Below are 19019 nucleotides of genomic sequence, written 5' to 3'. Positions count from 1 at the left end.
ATCACCATTAAGTTAAAAGAACAAAACCACTATCATCATTGACTATTTACTACCGCTCAAGGCATCAACATGCCTGTTTCGTAATGAATAAAACTGTCTCAGGTACTGGAAGTGTCACTCTCAGTAGATGCCTTTCCTGTTTCCAGCTCACTGGAGCTCTCTATCAAGTGGCTTCTTGGCAGGCCACAACACGTCTAACCTTGTCTCTATGTCTCCATTCATTGTGGTTGGAGCAGGTGGAAGATATCACAGCTGTACATGAAGCTGCAATGTTACAGCTGGAAAATAACCACATAGTTGCCATCACAGTGCTGCAGGATGAGAATGACTGCAAAATCCAAGGTAAGACAAAGACAACTCCATGGCTACAGAGTTATTCCAGAGCTGGGATTAGCACTGTAGTGAGGTCATGTAAGCCTGGATTTTCTTCCTCCAGAACAGGGGATACAGAAAATTTGTGTGGGTCTAGAGCTTTCATGTTGGGGAGGGGGGGGGAACCACCAGGTTTGTCCTAGGTGTTAGGGAGAGCTGTGTACAATGTGTATAGCATCTGATTTGGACCTGAGACTATCTTAGGGGTCTTTGGGCCAAAGACAAGGCTTTCTCCATGGGTCACTGAACACAGAGATAAAATTCCACCTCACTTCACATGGAGAATTCTCTCAAGAGCCTAATCCTTGGGAAGCCAGAGCTCACTGGTGCTTGGGAAGCCGAAGGTCACCGAGCATCTCTGAATTTTGGCGCTTAAATGCCTATACTGCTTCTAAAAACAATGCTCACAATTTTCAGTAGCAAAAAATGTGGCCGTGCTGAGCAGACCAAAGCCACACACTGGTGCAAATCAGCACCTCAGCACTGTTATAAAGAATTTTGTTTTATGGGTTTTCCTTGGGATTTGATGCTGCTGACAGAGCTGTGTCCTCCCTAACAGTTCAGAACCTAAATATGTCTTTGCACACGCCTTAGCTGATATGTAATGGTATCTGTACAATCCTCTTTTTCTTTTTTTATCTTTTTACATATAAGCATGAGAGTCTAAGTTTTAAATAGCTCTAAGTAGGTTTTCCCACAGCTTTCCCCAAACAGACTCGTATTGCTTAGCTCTGCACTGTGTCGATTACAGACACAGCCCAGAGCATAATGCGAGCTGAGAAGAGTCTATTCCCCTCTCCTCTAGGCAAAGATGGTATCTAACCTACTATTTTTAAACTGACATACACAATTTTGAAAATAAATAAACACACACACAAAAAAAAAAGCTGTTCTTTGCTTAAGGATATTCTTATCTGTCCATTTCTGTCAGTGTTTTCTGATGATAAAATTTGGCTGTGGTCAAGTTTGTGTTCCCTACTTTTGGTGCGGGTATGAAATGCCCTCCTGTGCATGGAAAAGGCATTGCAGCAGCTGCGATCTAGTGCGCTGTACAGGGCATTAGAGCATCAGTATTGTTACTGCTGTTATTGTGGCTAGTGAGCAAAGGTTAGAGGGGAAAACCCCATGGAGTTGAGGGTAAAGACACAAAAAAAAGGGTGTCCATACACTAAAAAGGTAGGTTTAAAAAGGAAGAACTGTACTGAATGACAGTTTCATGCCATTGGCATAGACATTACATTTTACTTTGATTATTAAACTTTTAGTTATTATTAAGTCCAGAGTGAGTTGTTCTAGTATTGAAACCTTTAATTACGTAACAGAAATAGGGGGCTTATTTGTCTTTGGGTCTGTCAGTCTCACTAGTGGAATAAACCTCACAGGTCATCTGCCACAGCTCCTGAAAAAGCACAATCATTTGCATTTTTGCATCTGAGCCTCTGACCCCCCTCTCTATCTTCTCAAATAAATTGCAACCCCAGCTTTTAAATATATCTAATTTCAAAATCTTTGATGTGGGGATATTCACTCTGAATGGTAAATGAACCATTGTCAGACTGACCCTGTCCGGATCAGAGCTCCCTGGAGCTGGGAATTCTGAGCAGTTCTGAAAAATCAGAATCTGGTCATGTAGAAATAGAGGATCCAGTGAAGGATCAGGAAATTCTGATCCCAAAACCAATTTACCTAAGGTTTCAGAGTATTTTGCTACTAGTTTCGTACTCAGCATCCATGCCCTAAAACTGCATCCCGAATTGCACATGGCTAATGATGTCTGTGCTCCCAGAGCCTGGCTTGCTGGACTTCCCTTAGCAATGTTATGTCTGTGTTTCTTCCCCAGAACTCAGTGTTGCTCACAAACTGGAAAAGGCACAACTGGAGGAGAACTTTGAAAAACTGCGGCTCTCACTCCAGGTTAGCTGTTTTGTTATTCCCATCCCTGCAGTGATGCTGTGGAGCAGCCAAGGGGGCAGCCCCAGCCACACTGCTGGCTGCCAGCACACCAGGCTGTTGCTTCTTACCAGCTATAGCTTGTCTTGTCTTCTGCCTGTCCAAACTGGGATCTAGCAGAAAAGGTGCTCCTTCAGGTTTTATCCTCCCTCTTGGCTGGTTCAACACAACACCATCTGAAAGAAAAGAGAGGGCAAACCTGAGGGGACAATAAGGCAGCTGGATAAAGCAAAGAAATGTCCTTTTGACCCTGCTGGCCTGGCATGAGTCATGAAGTTGAGCGCTTCCTTGCGTGGTGGGGAGGGCTTCAGCACCTGAGGTGGCTGTGAGCATCACCTTGTCTGTATGGTACCCTATGGCATGCTCAGAAGCGCTGACTGGAAAGGAACACTGCCTGGCCCTGTGCCTATGCTTTAAACTCTTTCCCACTGGCTGAATGCGTGGAAGCTGGTCCCACGGTGTTGACACATTTTCATTCCTGCCGGAGGGCAATGCAGTTCCTGATGAGGGATGGACCAGGGTTGGTCGCACTGTACAGCCAGGCTATGGCCAGCCGGGGTCAGTCCTGCACATCACAACTCCCACATCCAGCTGTTTAACACCACGCTCAAGCTCAGCTTTTTCAATCCTTGTATTTCTGTGCTGTTCTCACTCTCTAGATAAAGAAATCCCAAGGAGTGGAGGGCAAAAGCGTGCTCCTGTGATTCACACTGAGTTCAGAGATCTTGTCTGAACAAGCAAAGATGTCACAGAAAATAATGCAGGCTCTGGTTGATTTTGTAGGCAGAGATGAATTACAGCTTTTAAAACCCCTGACTAGCACATACTGTTGCACGCAGCAACTGTCACTGCCTTCCTCATCTGCTCTGACAGTTTGAGGCATGTCAGCAGTTTTGCAATAAGCACTGATGTAATGTTACAACCAAGCAATTACATATATGAAAGATAAAAACACCAGTTTCACAGCAACTGTGGCTTTTACAGGTGTTTTATAGAGAGAAGTAGCAGGAATGCCTTTGATGGTAACAGAAATGAGATTGCTTAAAATAACATGTTGTTCCTATTTATAGTTTCTGAGATGAAATGACAGTCATTTAAAGCTTACACCACTAAATCCTTGTTTTTTACCTTGTTTTAAGGCTAGAAAGAGAAAAGAAGGAGGGAGAAGATATCTACTACCTCATTCAGACTCTAGGGACTGTACAAATGATCTCCCTCATGCCTGTGATGCAAATGACAGCTCTCTTAAGGAAGGACATGCTCCTTCTCATCCAGCCCAAAGTGATGGGGTGATTTAGCGTCAAAGACATTTCATGAACTAGTGTGAGGCAGTGTCAGCCAGCCTCAAGCATTGCAGGGATTTCAGGATTCCCTGAGGCACTGGGTTATCACAAAGCCCACTCTGTGTTCAAGTGACCTTATGTAAAAAACCCTACCTTGCAGGGCTTCCTAAGCCTTGTCCCATTGCCCTGGTGGTTTCACAGAGCAGATTGACTTGTATGAATGTAAGAGGGGTGGTAACATGGCTGGGGTGTTCATTGGTGTGTCTCTTCTGCAGGACCAGATAGACACCCTCACCTTCCAGAACCAATCTCTTAAGGCCAAAGCAGACCGATTTGAAGAGGCTCTGAAGAAAAACACAGAGGAACAACTGAAGGTAGATGGCCACTATAACTATACAGTCATCAAGTTAGGCATTTCTAAGTATGACTCACATTACACGGCTCAGTGGATAACACTGGGATCCTTATCCTGGGCACTGGGGGAGCAGACCCCAGACAAGACCCAAAATCCTGAGCTCTGAGGAGGAGTCAGAAACTTTAGTCTAGGTCCATTGTTTTCTGATTTTACTTGGTTTTCTTTATTCTTTCACATAGCATTTTTAGCTCTGTTTCCAAAGCATTTCATTAACTCCATCTAGTGTATCCTTACTGCTGCCTATCTTCTTTCCCTTCTTCCTCTCTTTCTCTTTAATGTCTTCGCACACTTAGGATTTTGGGGGTTTTGTTCTTAGTGGTACGTGTGCGTGTGCCTCCTGAGCCATCTTCTTCTGCATTCCCTCTTTTCCTTTATTCTTTTTTTCCTGGATTTGCAAGGGACAGTCCTGCCATGTGAAGTATTTATTCAACTGCTCTCTGCTGGGGCACTGCTGTTTATTTACAGTGTGTAAGTGAACACTGCAATTAATCTGAAATTAAATAACCCTGAAAAAAACCTTGGGCATTTCAATGTGTGCACAGCACAACCCCATGGGCAGCTGTATCAAGATAACAGAAGGGATAGGATGAAAGTAGTGGTGTGAGGAAGGGCCTCAATAACTCCTTAAGAAAGGAGCAAAAATGTCTGAACCAGGCTTGGCCGTGGGAAACAGGCAGCATCAGTCCCTTTCCACCTCCTCTGCAGTACTTAATTTACATGAAAGGACAAATTCTGCTGTGTCACACTGATGTTAATGCCAAGCACCACCAAGCAGTTCACTGGAGTGAGTTACACTGGGAAAAATCCAGAGCAGCTTAAGTCAGAAGACAGTATTTCATGAGTATAACTCAGAGTACATCCTTTTCCCACAGGTTTAACCCTAATATCCCCTGCATCTGAAGTTCTCAAGCCAAAGAAGAACTTTTTCCCACTATATTTGATCTTTGTTAACAGGCACTGCGATGTTGTGGGGCAGGCAAGACAGAACACTGGAGTTTACAACTCCAGTCCCCTTGTCTAGTTTCCTCGGTTTCATGTTTGTACTTTTTCCAAGCCAAAATCCCTGCACAATCATAAAACACAGTTGTCAAGAACTGCTATGGTCCCAAGCTAGGAATAGGAATGAGGTTTCTGAACAACCTGGCTTCCCATCCTTCTAGCCATGAGGGTGGTCAAAAGAAAGGTACTGTTGGTTATCCAACCAAAGGGATGGTCTAGGAGAGAATGTCAGGGTCCTGATGGGCTGCAGAGGCCCAGGTCTAGGTGGTTTTCACATCACTGAGACTCCTAAACCACTGGGTGCACTGAGGAAACTTTGTCTTATGAAGATGTGTTTACGGCTAACTGATATCCAAGCACCTGGTATATTTCCTAGATTGTACGAGCTCCATATCTGCATTTAGAGAAAGATCTGAAGAGCTTAAAACATGTTCTGGAAATGAAGAACCACCAGATTCACCAACAGGAGAAGATGATTATGGACCTAGAAAAACAGGTGAGTTATCATTTTTCCTCTGGAAGAGACAGCAGAGAGATAATAAACTAGAAGTTTGTTTACAGCAGATGAACTTTAAAAGGGTGAGGAAACACACGAGGTTGAGGCAAGACACAGTCAAAAGGGTTCACAAATGGATCTATATTGTGTGATTCCACTGCCAACCTATATAGCTGTGCCATGTCTCAGGTTTTCACTCAGAAATTGAGACTTTTTCCCATCCGTTCACCCACCAATGACACTCTGGATTTCTCCCACACATCCATTGATCTGTATTGCTTTTTCATGCAACACTTCCTCAGCCTGTTACATAGCCAGTGAGGGAAGTGGTGTAGGAAGAATGCAAGAAGTGGAACTTTGTGTTAGTCCAGGACTTCATTTTGTACCCCAACCTGCACCACAGGAGCCAGGTAACCATTTAGGGCTGGAAAGGGCAAGTAGAGGAAGATTGAGCCACATGTGTCTTGCTGCTGCTTGTGCAGGCATTTAGGGAGCTCCAAGGCACAAGTATGAATTAGCAATATTCAGCAAGCAGTCCCTAGCAAGGCTTATGCTAGGAGAGGTCTCTCCATCCCTAAGGTAATGCTTTTCTGCAGTCTACACTGTTTTCTCACTCATTGCTTGTGGCGTTTCCTAATGAAGAACTCCCCAGCTCACCATCAATTACCATTTTTGTTGGAGAGCAGGTTCATTTTGTAAGGCATAACCTACAGTGACAGTAAGTGTACAGTGTGGTGGCAGGGTGAGGTAATGCCTCAGCTGGGGAGCCAGGGCAGCTGGTTCAGCACAGCATTCAGCAAGATTTGTTTCCATTTGCAGGGAAATTTGAGAACTCTGATGCTTATTTTGCTGAACAAATGCTTAAGTGCTTGTACAGAAAAATGCCTCTTTACAACTGAGGCTTGTTAACTGTGCTCCTTCCAACACGCTGCCCCTAGAGCTAAGCCAGCGTCTGAAAACGTGCTGTATAGTGTTCTACTGAAAAAAATACAAACCAGACAACAGCCTACATAATTCCTGGTAATGAGCTGCTTTCGCTAATTAACCACATACAAGACACAGTCCTGCTCCTGTCCTTTGTAACACTGAGGCTGCTGGGGCACAAAGGCTTTCTGAAAAGATAGAATCACAGAATGGTTTGGGTTGGCAAGGACCTTAAGATCAACAAGTTCCAACCCTGCTGCCATGGGCAGGGACACCTCACACTAAACCATGTCACCCAAGGCTCTGTCTAACCTGGCCTTGAACACTGCCAGGGATGGAGCATTCACAGCTTCCCTGGGCAACCCATTCCAGTGCCTCATCACCCTCACAGTAAAGAGCTTCTTCCTTATATCTAACCTGAACTTCCCCTGTTTAAGTTTGAACCCATTACCCCTTATCTTATCACTACAGTCCCTGATGAAGAGTCCCTCTCCAGCATCCTTGTAGGTCTCCTTCAGATACTGGAAGGCCGCTCTAAGGTCTATGAGACTACTCTGAGATCCGCCTTTATAAGTATCAGAACATCTAGGAGATCTCCAGATGCTGTGAAAGATGGGATGCCTTGTATGGGAGCAGGAAAGTGTTTCAAATAGAAGGTCAGGCTTGGCTCCTTGTCTGCGGAAGGGGAGGCTGGAAATGAAGGTGGCAGGAGAGGCATGGTATAGGGTGAGGGTTGCAGTGGAGAGGGTAGGAGATGCACGTCTTCTTCCATGCTACATGCTGACATACCTACTACTTCTTAAAACTATTCAGGGAGCAAAAATGGCTCTCAGAGCATTTCAAAATGGAGCCCGGTATTTGTTCTGCTTTAACAAAACATATTGGGATAGGCCAGAATATCTGAGAATCGGGAGTACCCTTTATGGTTACCTACCTAGGCTGGAAACCACTGCGTAAAACTGATGCCTCTGACATAAAGCGTGAGTTATTGCTAACTCCAGTGCACAATATTTTGGTTCTTTATAAAAGGTTGTGAAATGCAATAACAGAGCTCACACAGAGCTAAGGTTACCCTGTGCTATCTTGTTTTCTTGCAAAAATGTTGAATTCAGCAAAATTCAAACTGCTAGAAAATTAAGAGCTAAGGTGATAAAGCACGTCAAATTCAAAACTTGGGGAAAACAGGGCATCTCAGGCTGTGGTACCTGCCTACAAACATCTTACTGACATCTTAATACACTGCTATTGACATCCTCAAACTCTGTCCTTGAAATGTCCCAAGTAAAATCTGCCTACACTTGGGATAGGATTCATTTCACTTAATTGTAGCTTGATGTTAAATGTCTAGTTTAAGCCTGTCATTAAAGTCAACACTGTCAGTAGTGGAGAGAAGTGTCTCCAAAGGGCAGCCCACCTCGTGAGTGCAGCAGCAGTCTAAGGCTGCTGCTGGGTGTAATCTGTGTTGGTAGGTAACTCTTTCCTCCCCAAAACTAGGGAATCATAATCCTAGAGGTTGGATGCCAGACATTTATGTCTGATGAGATTACCTGAGCTGGATGATGCACATCATACCACTGTGCACTCTTCCTTCATCACTAGATGACCACTTGCACCACAGTGCCATTTCCAACCCCATGATCCCCAAGTGCCACCAGCTCTCTGTCCAAGAGCAACATCTGGTAACTCTGGCTCCTGAGGGATAAAAACTGTGGGGGAACCACTGAGGAAGAGGTTTTATATGCACTGGACAAGACTAAGACCTTCCTCTTCCTCAGTTAGCAGTAAGAAGTAGTTCAGCTCTGCCCCTGCTCAATGCCTGCTGATGACCCCACTTCTGCAGTATGATGTGGTGTGACTCAGACCTGTAAGTCTCAGCTGCGGTTAAGATGACCACCTTCATCTTTTCTCAAATTCAGAATTTGCTTTAGGGACAAATAATGATAAGGAACAGATTCTCTCAGATCAGGTGTTGGGCTTTCTGCAGACTGAACAAACCTCCCTTTGTTGCAGGTGGAAAAAAACCTAAAACTGGAAGAAAGAATCACCATGCTGCAACAGCAGAATGAAGAACTCAGAGCCAGGATTGAGCAAAATACTGTCATAACAAGGTTTGTGCTGATATTTGCAATCTGTCTGAGCTTGGAAGGAGACTCCAGATCTTAGCTGCCCAAGGCTGACACTTATTTCCTAAGGGAAAAAACTTATTTCTTCCTGAAAGTGCATTGGTGTCCTGTTCTGCTTGTTTTATCAAACCTCCTTCATATTGGGGTTTGCTTACTTCAGTGTAAGGAAGGCCACGTATCTGTGTACTCCCATGATTATTATGCTGAAAGAAAAGTTGCCAGTGGCTTCTAATCTCAGCATCAGTGCCCTGAGACCCATTAGTCAGTGGGTAACGAGGATGGGAAATGGGACAGTTTCAGAAGAGACATCCTAATGATGCCACTGTCACCCAGGCCGAGTTATCCTTTGGTGTGCTTTTTCATCTGCACTGTTTGCACCCTTGTCACAACTTGACAAAGGTGACAAGGCCCCTTGTGTTAGGTGGTATAGAAGGAGAAGGGTAGGACAGTCACTGTCCTGGACAGATTTTAGTCTGCTGTAAGGCAAGAGACCACAGTAAGAGCCAGGAGGAAGGGGAACCAGGGGTTGATGCTGGAGCTGAACTTGTCCTAGCACACAAGCTGCGTAGCTGTCATTGTTGCCAGAAATAATGCTATTTGCTTCAAATGCAATTTAATTTTTAGCTGACATTTTAAAGCCTCAGCATCTCATCTCTGATTTAATTTAATTTTTTTTTTCTTTCTAGTGTCTTCTTTATTAATGATTCAGCCTTTAATAATTGTCTTGCATGTAGGTGTTTTAAAAAGGCAGCACTGTTTAAAGTAGCATTCGGATTGGGTGAGGATTATATTTCCTCTCATCTGATTTAAATACCTGTAACACATATGTCACTGTCTGAGGTGGGTGTCTGCAGGCTTGCTGTGCTTGGGGAAGGAAAACAGGGATTTAAATGTCTGATTCCCCAGACCAGTTTGATGCTTTGGGCTGAGTGAGTTGTGGTCTAGAAGTGGCAGCCTCTCTCCACACCTGTAACAGCAGCCAGGGTGTCTGGGTCAGTGCTTGGCATCTCTGCATTGCAGCTGCCTGTCTCTGGCTGGGTAAATAGCACCCTCCATGGCCAGCGCCTAGCTGCAGTGCTTTGCTTCTTGCCTCTAACTATGTAGATATGGTTTTGAAGAACACCTCTGGGGAGAAATTCTTGAGGTCAGCCGGGGAAGTCAGTTCAGAGGACAGTGATTTTCCACAGTAACAGTTTGGGTACAGCTCTGGGGAACAGCTACAGGGACAGCATTAGCCAGGGCTTTAAAGCCAGAGTTATTAAAACACGCGTTTTCTGGCAGCAGCAGCCACCCTGACTGCTCATTTCTGTTGTACTGGCACTGCCTGTAGTGCAGCAGGAGCTGCCCTCACTGTGGAGTAGCGCGGATTAGAGCAATTTCTGCTGATCTGCAGTTTGGGTGCCTGTGTGCCTGAGGCAGCCCAGCAGCAGTGGGAGGAGGAATGGGAGCCAGAGCAAAGCCAGTGTCTGCAGCACAAAGAGAAGTGGTGGCCCAGAGGAATGAGGAGGTTTGAGGGAAGCACCCCTGATTGATTTCCAATCATAGCTAAGGGCAGGTATAAAGGAAGGGAGAAGTACCTTGTACATAGATCATGCACCAGCTTTGGACACAGGAGCTCCACAGAGTCCCTGCAGGGACTTCCCCAAGCACTTGAATAATTCATCTGATTTCCCAACATCTTAGATTCTCCTCCCAAATCAACCGGATTATTTTTGTCCTTTGGGCTGGGATGTTTGAGGAATGGTATTTTCCAGCACTCTAGAGATGAAGATGACGAGGATGGTGTCTGGTCTCTGTCAGAATAACCCAGACACCTACTGACCTCTGGGCTTTTTGGGAGAGGCTTTAAAAAGTGAGTTGAGCACGCAACTCAAGCACTTCCCCAGCATCACTATCATGTTGTTGTGCCCCTGCAGACCTCTGTGATTTTATGGCTGTCATTTGTTATAGCTGCCTAGATTCTGGGGAGGCTGGGAGAGGAACATGTCTAATCATAAGCCTGCAGTGCTGAGGATGAAGGTTTCCCTAGATGGGTTCGGTCTAAAATTGGAACATGTATCTCAAGATACAAACTTACATAGTGAAAACACATTTGCTTTTACACTGAATGATGAAGAGATGCTGTACATCTGTATGTAAGCAGCGATGCTGCATCTGCTCGTGTCTGTCCCCATGGTGCAGCAGCAGCAGACTCAAGTTGGCTGAGCTGGCGGCAGAGGCTTTGCTGGAGGATGCTGGCACTGCTGGCTGTGCAAGCTGCGTCTCTGAGTGCTGGCGTGAAGCTGGCTCTGCTTGTGCCCACTCACATCACGTCAGGTCACACAGTGTGAATTCCCAGTGTGATGTGCACAAGGCTAAAATGAGCAGCGTGACAAGCTTCCTCCATCCATGTGCCAGAGCAGGTCTTCCTGGGGGACGTGCCCACATGCAGCATGATGGGCTCACTGGCATTTGGCTGCATGGCTCTTTCCTGCTCAGATGTCTCCCTACTCAGCTGCAGATCATGGGAATAACTTGCAGCCTGCCTCTGCCAACAAATTGCAGTGTTCATTGGTGCTGCAAAGTCTACTGTGTGAGACACTCCAGAGGACACCGATACCATTGCATCCTACCAAACCTCTAGCAAGCAGCATAAAGCAGCACTGTAAAGAAAGCTGATACACGCTGATGGGCTGTGGATTGCCCTTGCCTTTTGTCCAAGCAGTGCCTTTAGCTGAAGAGGGAGTTGAGCCATTCACTGTGCTCTGAGGTCTGTGCTGGAGTGACAAGCCTGTTCCCAATACCCATGTGAGCTTTACCAGCCAGTCACACACTAAGAGCATCACAAAGGCAGGGAAGGCATGTGCTTTTATTTTCTCTGTGACTGTAGTGATAGGGACAAGGGACACGGCTTTAAGCTGAAAGAGGGGAGATTTTTATTAGACATTAGCAAAAACTTCTTCAGCATGAGGGTGGCAAGACATTGGCACCCCATCCCTGTGCCAGTGATGGGTGCCCATCCCTGGCAGTGTTCAAAGCCAGATTGGACAGGGCTTTGAGAAACATGGTCTAGTGGAAGGTGTCCCTGCCCATGGCAGGGATGATCTTTAAGGTCCCTTCTAACCTAAGCCAGTCTATGATTCTAAAGTTCTATGATTCCAAGGTTCTATGATTCCATGAAAGCTGGCTGGAAAAGGATGTAGTGGGGCTTTGTGTATAACTTATTGACAGTCTTGTTAGACACTGCAAAAGAAAAAGCAATTCCATGTGTAGCAAGCAGTTTCCTATGGAGCTGTTTCTTCAGCGTGAGATCCCATGTGGACTTTGTTGTGCCTGTTAGACCATGAGCTCATGCCACAGCCAGTTCCCAAAGGGACTGTGAATAGGATTTTCCTCTTCTACCAGGCAAGCAGCTTTCTGAAAACTGCTGCCAACTTATGTCCTTTAATCCCTGGATTCTACCAGCCAGTGCTTCATGGTTCAAAACTGGCAGGGGGGCGGGAAAGGAACAGACTATTTGTGCTCACCTCAGCTTCATTTCTGTAGGACCCAAGGCTAAAAAAGCAGAAATTCTTTATAAATCTTTTTTAAAAAAAGTCAGAAATGCCCCTCACCCCCCACCCAGAGACTGCTGATACCATGAGAGTGGACCAGCAGTCCATGACATCTGCTATGGGCTTCAGGCTATACCCAGAGAAGGAGTTGGGCAGAATTCCACGTGTGCATCCAAAATCCACACCCAGTTGCTGGGGATGAGGTTAGGTGCCTCCCCGTTTTATTCCTGTAACATCCTAAGTGCCTGTAAATCACATTAGATACATGCCCAGAGCTGCCCCAGGCGGATCACATCAGGACCTGCCTCCTGCCCAAGCGTAATAGGCTGCAGAAGAAAGGTGTTGCCACACACATCCTTTGGGATGGTGATATCTCCAACACATGCCCAGAACACATCTGGATCAGGTCCCACACTGTGCCTGCCCTGCCCCATTTCTTTTAAAACCAGTCACCTGGTTAGATGAGAGCAGACTCACTGAGGATGTGGTGCCCATAGGACACCTCCATGCACCAGCTCCTCAGGGTTAGGGCATTCTGGGGACAACACATCTCTGTCATGGGCAGTCAGGAATAGAGGGTTCATTGGGACCAAGGAGGAAGGAGCTGGTAAAGGACCCGTAGCCTCACAAACATTGACAGAGCGGAGGGAAGGCCTTGAAGCTGAGCTGCATCCTGCATCAGGACATCATCTAAAATGAGGAGCATGGAGGGTGCAGAGTCCTTTCCTTTTGCGTGCAGTAGCAGCTGGTTACAAGAGTCAGGGATGGAACTGCTGCCTCTCACCTCTTTGCTCTTGCTCTGCCACTCCACAGATGCTGTCTTGCTCATGGCACAGCTTTGGTGGAAGGGTTGAGAAACAAGGCTGAGAGTCCCACAGAGTTGGGACTTTGGATTTTCATCTTTGATCAGACAGAAGAAGGCCTAAACCCCTGGATCATCCCCCTCTGGGGACTGCTCTAGCTGCTATGCTGCTCTGGAAAAAAATTGGGCAGCATTACAAGCATCAGTGGGCTGTCTGTGTTGTGAAACGCCACAGGGTAAAGGTGTCTGTAACCAGACACTGAAGCCGGGGCAAAGCAGTATTTAAGGAGTATGCTGCTTTGTGCTGCTTCTTTGCTATCTATCTGCAGGCTGGGGCAGGCCATGCTGGGTTGATCTGTGAAGACTGTGGTCTTCTTGGTGCAGGAGCAGAAGTGCAGGCCAAGGGGTTGCATGTGCATAGAGCACAGGTGCCTGCTGACCCAGGGCTCTCAGGTCCATCAGGTGTGGGTTTGGCTGCATAGAGGTTTATGGGCACATTGCCGGATAGAAAGTGCTGTGCCAGTGAACAGGTTGTGCAAAAAAAGGCCAGAAGCCCATGCTGGGCACCTCTTTCCTCCATGTGCTGAACAAGGGGAGATAATGCCCCAGTCAGCTTCATTGCATGGCAGCTCCTGGAGGAGTAAAACCAACTCAGCCACAAGCAAATACTGATGGGAAGAGGACCTCTAAAACCACTGTGCTTACCCCAGGTAAGTATCTGAGGCCAGCTCTGAAGTCTCTCCAGCTGACAGCAGCCAAAGCTGGGTGTGAACATGGGACTGGCATGGAGCTGGTGTGTTCTGCAGTCCTGGTTTCCCATTATGGGAGCAGATGGGATTCTCTTCATCTCCCACCCTACTCACAAACACGTTCTCCCAGGGAAGGCCAGCGCTGAGGGAGGATGCATACACATGAGTGCCTTATCTCAGCCTAAACTTCTAGTTACCCTCCCCACCCCCTCTGTCCTTGAGTGGACAATCCTGTTCTTGCATTTTTGCTACTTTCGAGTATATAATTAATGAAACAAATACGCTAAATTTTTCTTCTAGGAATTTCCAATTTTTATTTTGTTGTTTGTATGGGAAAATGGCCATTTCTAAAGTATCTGGAGTACGTGGTCAATGCACAAAGCCCTCGGCACCTTTGCATGCCCCGCATGATGCTGACAGTTGCATGAGGCCATGGAGGAAGGTTGGGACTCACCCCATATATACTTTGTCAGCTGAGGTGCCTGAAAGAGGTGTAAAGCAAAGACACAGGCACCCCTGGAGGCAGAGTCAGACACTGGGGTGCAGCTGTCACGTGTGGAGATGCCTTTCTCACCCAGCAACGAAAAGACATGGGGCAACTCTGTCTAACTTGGGCAGCTCAGTTGCAGCCCTAGGGGCAGATGATGGATGGGATGGGATGGGATGGGATGGGATGGGATGGGATGGGATGGGATGGGATGGAAGGAGGTGCTCAGGGCCTTGCCTCTTGTGTAGTGCTGGCTGCATCAATGCCACCATCTTTACAGTGGTGTGCCTTACATGCTGTCCTGCTTCCCTCTCCAGGCAACTGTCAGAGGAGAATGCTAATCTTCAAGAGTACGTTGAGAAAGAAGTAGAAGAGAAGAAGAAGCTGAGCAGGACTAATGAAGAGCTCCTCTGGAAGCTGCAGGAAGGAGAAGCTGTGAGCCCCGTGAAACTGCCCCCCTCATCACCCACTTCTTTTTATCGGTGCTCATCAGGGAACTCCTCTCCAGCAAAAGTCAGAACCTTGCGGCGATGACTGAGCCCTCAGTGCCGGAGGTTCCCTGCCTTTTATGCATTTCTGATCTGCTAAATGTTACCATCCAAGGAACTATCACCATCAGCAGGTGCCCAGGGCTCATGGCTGCAAGCACGCTTAGTAGCTGCATAGCTTTACACTAGGCAGGGTACTCTTATAGTCCCAATATAGGAGCTCTTGGTTCTGATGTGTTGATTAGGGTAGCAAGAAAAGATAGCAAAAAGCTAGGACAGCAGAAAGTTAGGATAGCAAAATGTTTGAGTTGTTAATGTTTTAACTGTGGTTAGAGCCAGGAGTTGGAAAATACTTTATTAATGGTTCATCAGAACGAACTTTTGCTGCAATATTTCAGGTTAGTTACAAATACAATTCGAGTTGTGAATATTTCTGTATATGTGTCTGTGTTTATATATATGTACGTACTGTACCTTTATACCTATATATAGACGCACACACATATATATGTAGTTGCAGATGTTCTGAATTGCATTTTTTATATTATTGGATACTACTAAGTGCTGATATATTTTCATTAGTCAGCAGTTTTCTAACTCGTGCCTAAGACTTGCATCTAAACAAAATGCATTTCTGTTCAGCCTCCCAGGAATATTTATACCCAACCTAGAAGAAAGTTACACAGAAGTAGAAGCGCCTTCCAAACGACCACCAAGTGGTACTCTATGTAACATGAACACCAGCGACTCCGAAATTCTGAGACAGTACTGCCTTTGAAACCGTCACCTTTGCATTGAACACCAGACAAGATACACATACCATTTGCCGCTTTTTAAATCTTAGCATTGATATTGTTAGTGGAGATAGGCTACAGGTGAGAAACATGAGGCTTTTAGCAAATTTGATAGAGGTTACCGGTTAACGTGTTTCAATTTTAGTGTCTTTAAATCCTAGTTAGATCTTATCTTGGTTTACCTTGTCCTGGTTTGGATACAATCAAAACCTCTGGCTGTAGGTTCCTGTCCATTTTGATTTATTTCAAGTCCTGTAAGTAAGAAGGAAAAAACAGGTTGTTCATCCTCAACCTTTGCTGGGCAAGAGTATGGGGATGAGATAATGGGCACCTGCTAGGGCTCCAGCCTCCTCCCAGCTGAAACACCAAACACAGCATAGCGGAATATATGGGCACAGACGAGGTCAGAATTACTTTCCTTCCACACATATGTGTTATTTCAGATTGCTAAAGCTTACCCAAAGTTACAGAGCACCTTGAACATCTATGGCAAAGAGTGGCTAAAGTACCTTTAACTTCTACCTTTAACTTCCTACCTAGAAGCAAAGAAATGCTTGTGGTGACCCCCACACGATGGGGTGGTAAGGCCAATGAGAAGCTGGGGTGGGATAGGATGCAGGCCCCCATGGGCACTGCTAGCAAGCAAAAAACATCCCTGAGCATAGCTATTAAAACAAAAGGGACCTGCGAGATGCGTTTCTATCCAGCCTGGGACCAAGAGCCTGCATGTATTCCTGCTCCCAGCACCAGGGCCAAAGCGGGAGAAGGTCCCTGCAGCAAATCCCCATGGTGTGGGAGTGCTCACAGGGTGGCATTGCACAGCGCCGCCATACGCTGGTGTAGGAGCTGTGCTTCAGCATTCCTGCGGAGTGCTCAGGATTCACAGACTGCAGCTTAGATACAGCTTCAATCACTGTCAGTGTCTGTAGCCTGTTCCAAAGTGTTGAAAAAAAAAATGTTTTTTTTTCTCGTTTTTAGAGAAATCTATATTTTGTAGCAGCTTTTGCATGATACTGTGATACTGAGTTAACTGAGCATCTTGTTAGAATAGCTCATGCCACACTAATACTGTTGAAATGCATTACTAGATTTTAAGTGTGTCCAGCAAGTACAACCTGAAAGTAAGATAGATACCTAGCACACACATGCACATAAAGCCCCTTCTTGCCAAGTACAATTTTAATCACTTTTATACTTGCTAAATGCACAGATATCTGCAATACTGCATTGCTATGTTTCATCCTGCCAATACAATTCTGATACAATGAGATCATAAGATCATAGGATGATGTGGGTTAGGAGGGACATTAAAGCTCATCCAGTTCCAACCCCCTTCCACAGGCAGGGACACCTTCCACTAGACCAGGCTTGCACAAAGCCCCGTCCAGCCTGGACTTTAACACTGCCAGGGATGGGGCAGCCACAGCTTCTCTGGACAACCTGTGCCAGCGCCTCACCATCCCCACAGGGAAGAATTTGTTCCTAATGTCTAATCTACATCTACACTCTTTAAATTTAAAACCACCGCACCTTGTCCTGTCACTACAGGCACTGGTAAAATCTCTTTCAATCTTTCTTTTAAGTCCCCTTTAAGTACTGAAAGGCCACAATAAGGTCTCCCTGGAGTCCTCTCCAGGCTGAACAACCCAAACACTCTCAGCCTTTCTTCATACAAAAGATTTTCCAGCCCTTTGACCATTTTTGTGGCCCTCCTCTGGACCCTCTCCAACAGGTCCGTATCTTTCCTGGGCTGAGGACTCCAGCACTCCAAGTGGAATAAAGTGGAGTAGAGAGGTAGAATCACTTCCCCCAACCTGATGGCCACACTGCTTTCGATGCAGCCCAGGATGCAGTTGGGTGAGTTGATACAACCAGAGCTGTTACCATGATGCTACTCTAAACTTTCCCATGCTAAACACACTAGAACATACTATTGGCCAATTCATTCTTTCCCTCTATTTCTGGTGCTTTCCTTTGTCGGTTTAAATTCATATGCAAGAGATGCTTCCAGCAGTGAATTGGGAGTGGGGCCTTTACGTTGGGAAAACTGGGACCAATCCCAGCTCCACCTTCATTTGGTATAATTACCAATCATTTTCCCATCTAACTTTTGCCTCCCAATCCTGCCTCTCCCTAGATTCTTCCTTGGCACAGCCTCAAGGGCCTGCCCAAACACTAGTAAAGCTGCAGGAAGTTTTGCTTGACCAGAAAGGAGGCAGCCACCCATCCCTGCAGGGTTGTGAAGGGTGGTTCCTTCTCGTACAAGCCCAGAAACATGGACTTTTTTCCCCCAGAAAAGTTATTCCTTTTTCCTGCTCTCCCTCTGCCATGTCCCCCATTGCTCTGTGTGCCAGAGTAGCTGTGGAGTGGGGCAGCCACTCCCAGGGGAGCACTCCCCAGAGTGCATGGCCAAGCTAGGAACTCCTGCTCTTGCCGGGGAGCTGTGACCATGCAAAGTGACCACGCCATTCCCAGCAGTGTGAGGGCCAGATCTCTATCCTTGCTTCCTGGCCATCCCTGCTCAAAGGCAAGCAAGGAGAAGCTTTTGGTTTTGGAGGGCTGGAGACTTCCCGAATGCCTTAGCCACAGTGAGAGCTTTCCCGTTTGGCAGGGTAGCGTGGCCTTTGGCAGGAGAGTGCAGCCAGCACTAAGCAGAAAAGACTTTATTGCCCCTATGTCTTCAGAAGATGCTGTTTGAGTTGGTTAATCTTTATTTGATGCAGAAGGCTGCAATAAAACAGCCTGCTGCTGCTCTGGAGCAGCTCCAGACAGTGGCACCAGGAGCAGGTAACAGCCGTGCGATAGCAGGAGAGCTGGCATGAGCTGGGGGCATGGAGAGCTTTGGGATAGCTCTGTTCTCCTGTGGGAATGTGCCATTTGGTCCCATTCAAATGGCACCTCAAATAGCTGAGGGCATGGACAGGACTAAGTGATGCCCAGCGGCAAAGGCTTGTGGTGGTGATAGGCAGGGGGAGGAAAAGAAAAACTATCAAGTGCAAAATCAGGTATTTTATGTCTCTGCACTGATGGTGGTTGTGTCCCATGGACACGCTGAGGAGCCTCTGTACAGTTTCCCATGCAGCAGGAGTTTTGTGGTCCCATTTACTATGTGGCTAATGATGACAGGAAGAGTTTGTATAATTTCAGTTATGATGTACAGATAAGTGTAATATATTCCTGATAATAAATACATGCGCCAGCACACATATGGGCTGACGCATATGAACCAGCATGTCCTGTAGCATTTCCTGTATGTCTGTGCACACAGAAACTGGATTAGAAGTGAAACCCCATCGAAGGTTACCCCAGTACAGTAAAGATTGAAGCTAGAAAACCACATAAGCCTCCTGACAGCAGGGGGGCTTGGTTGAGTTACCCAACTATGGATAACAGGCTATAAATTAGATCAAAAATCCCATTAATTCCTTTTCTAAGGGTGCTTCCTGTGCAGCTGGGGCTCCTGGGTGACCAGGGGTTGTTGCCTGCAGTGTTTTTATTAAGGTGTCATGCTTCAGCATGTAGTAAGGAGAACATTTCTGCCCATGGCTCAGACACGGCAGCAAACACGTACTCTCATAATGTGCTGGTCTGCTGCTGTTGCAAC

At 46.3% G+C, this 19019-nt stretch overlaps 2 protein-coding genes across 8 annotated transcripts in view; one reads left to right on the top strand and one right to left on the bottom strand.

Annotated features, from left to right (window-relative positions):
- Window positions 1-18641, top strand: part of MTUS2 (microtubule associated scaffold protein 2) — a 284828-nt gene extending 266187 nt beyond the window's left edge. For all 4 annotated transcript variants that reach the window (XM_062615081.1, XM_062615082.1, XM_062615083.1 and 1 more), the window contains 6 exons: window positions 237-342; window positions 2213-2286; window positions 3881-3979; window positions 5396-5515; window positions 8450-8547; window positions 14451-18641. In XM_062615081.1, coding sequence (XP_062471065.1) covers window positions 237-342; window positions 2213-2286; window positions 3881-3979; window positions 5396-5515; window positions 8450-8547; window positions 14451-14667 — 714 coding nt within the window. In that variant the 3' untranslated portion in view covers window positions 14668-18641. The remainder of the gene's footprint in view (window positions 1-236; window positions 343-2212; window positions 2287-3880; window positions 3980-5395; window positions 5516-8449; window positions 8548-14450) is intronic.
- The window catches only part of SLC7A1 (solute carrier family 7 member 1), a 56539-nt gene continuing 39679 nt past the window's right edge, over window positions 2160-19019 (bottom strand). For 2 of the 4 annotated variants that reach the window (XM_062615092.1, XM_062615093.1), the window contains one exon: window positions 15439-15667. In XM_062615092.1, the coding sequence (XP_062471076.1) occupies window positions 15666-15667 (2 nt within the window). In that variant the 3' untranslated portion in view covers window positions 15439-15665. Of the gene's footprint in view, window positions 2499-14505; window positions 14551-15438; window positions 15668-19019 lie in introns of those variants that run through there. The other 2 variants (XR_009964111.1, XM_062615094.1) reach the window with 2 other exon arrangements.

This window comes from Pezoporus occidentalis, unplaced genomic scaffold (assembly GCF_034315485.1).
Source record: "Pezoporus occidentalis ecotype Australia unplaced genomic scaffold, CSIRO_AGI_Poc_V1 ctg18, whole genome shotgun sequence".
In the NCBI taxonomy this organism is placed as follows: domain Eukaryota; kingdom Metazoa; phylum Chordata; class Aves; order Psittaciformes; family Psittacidae; genus Pezoporus; species Pezoporus occidentalis.
This window is presented reverse-complemented; position numbering and strand designations above follow the sequence as displayed.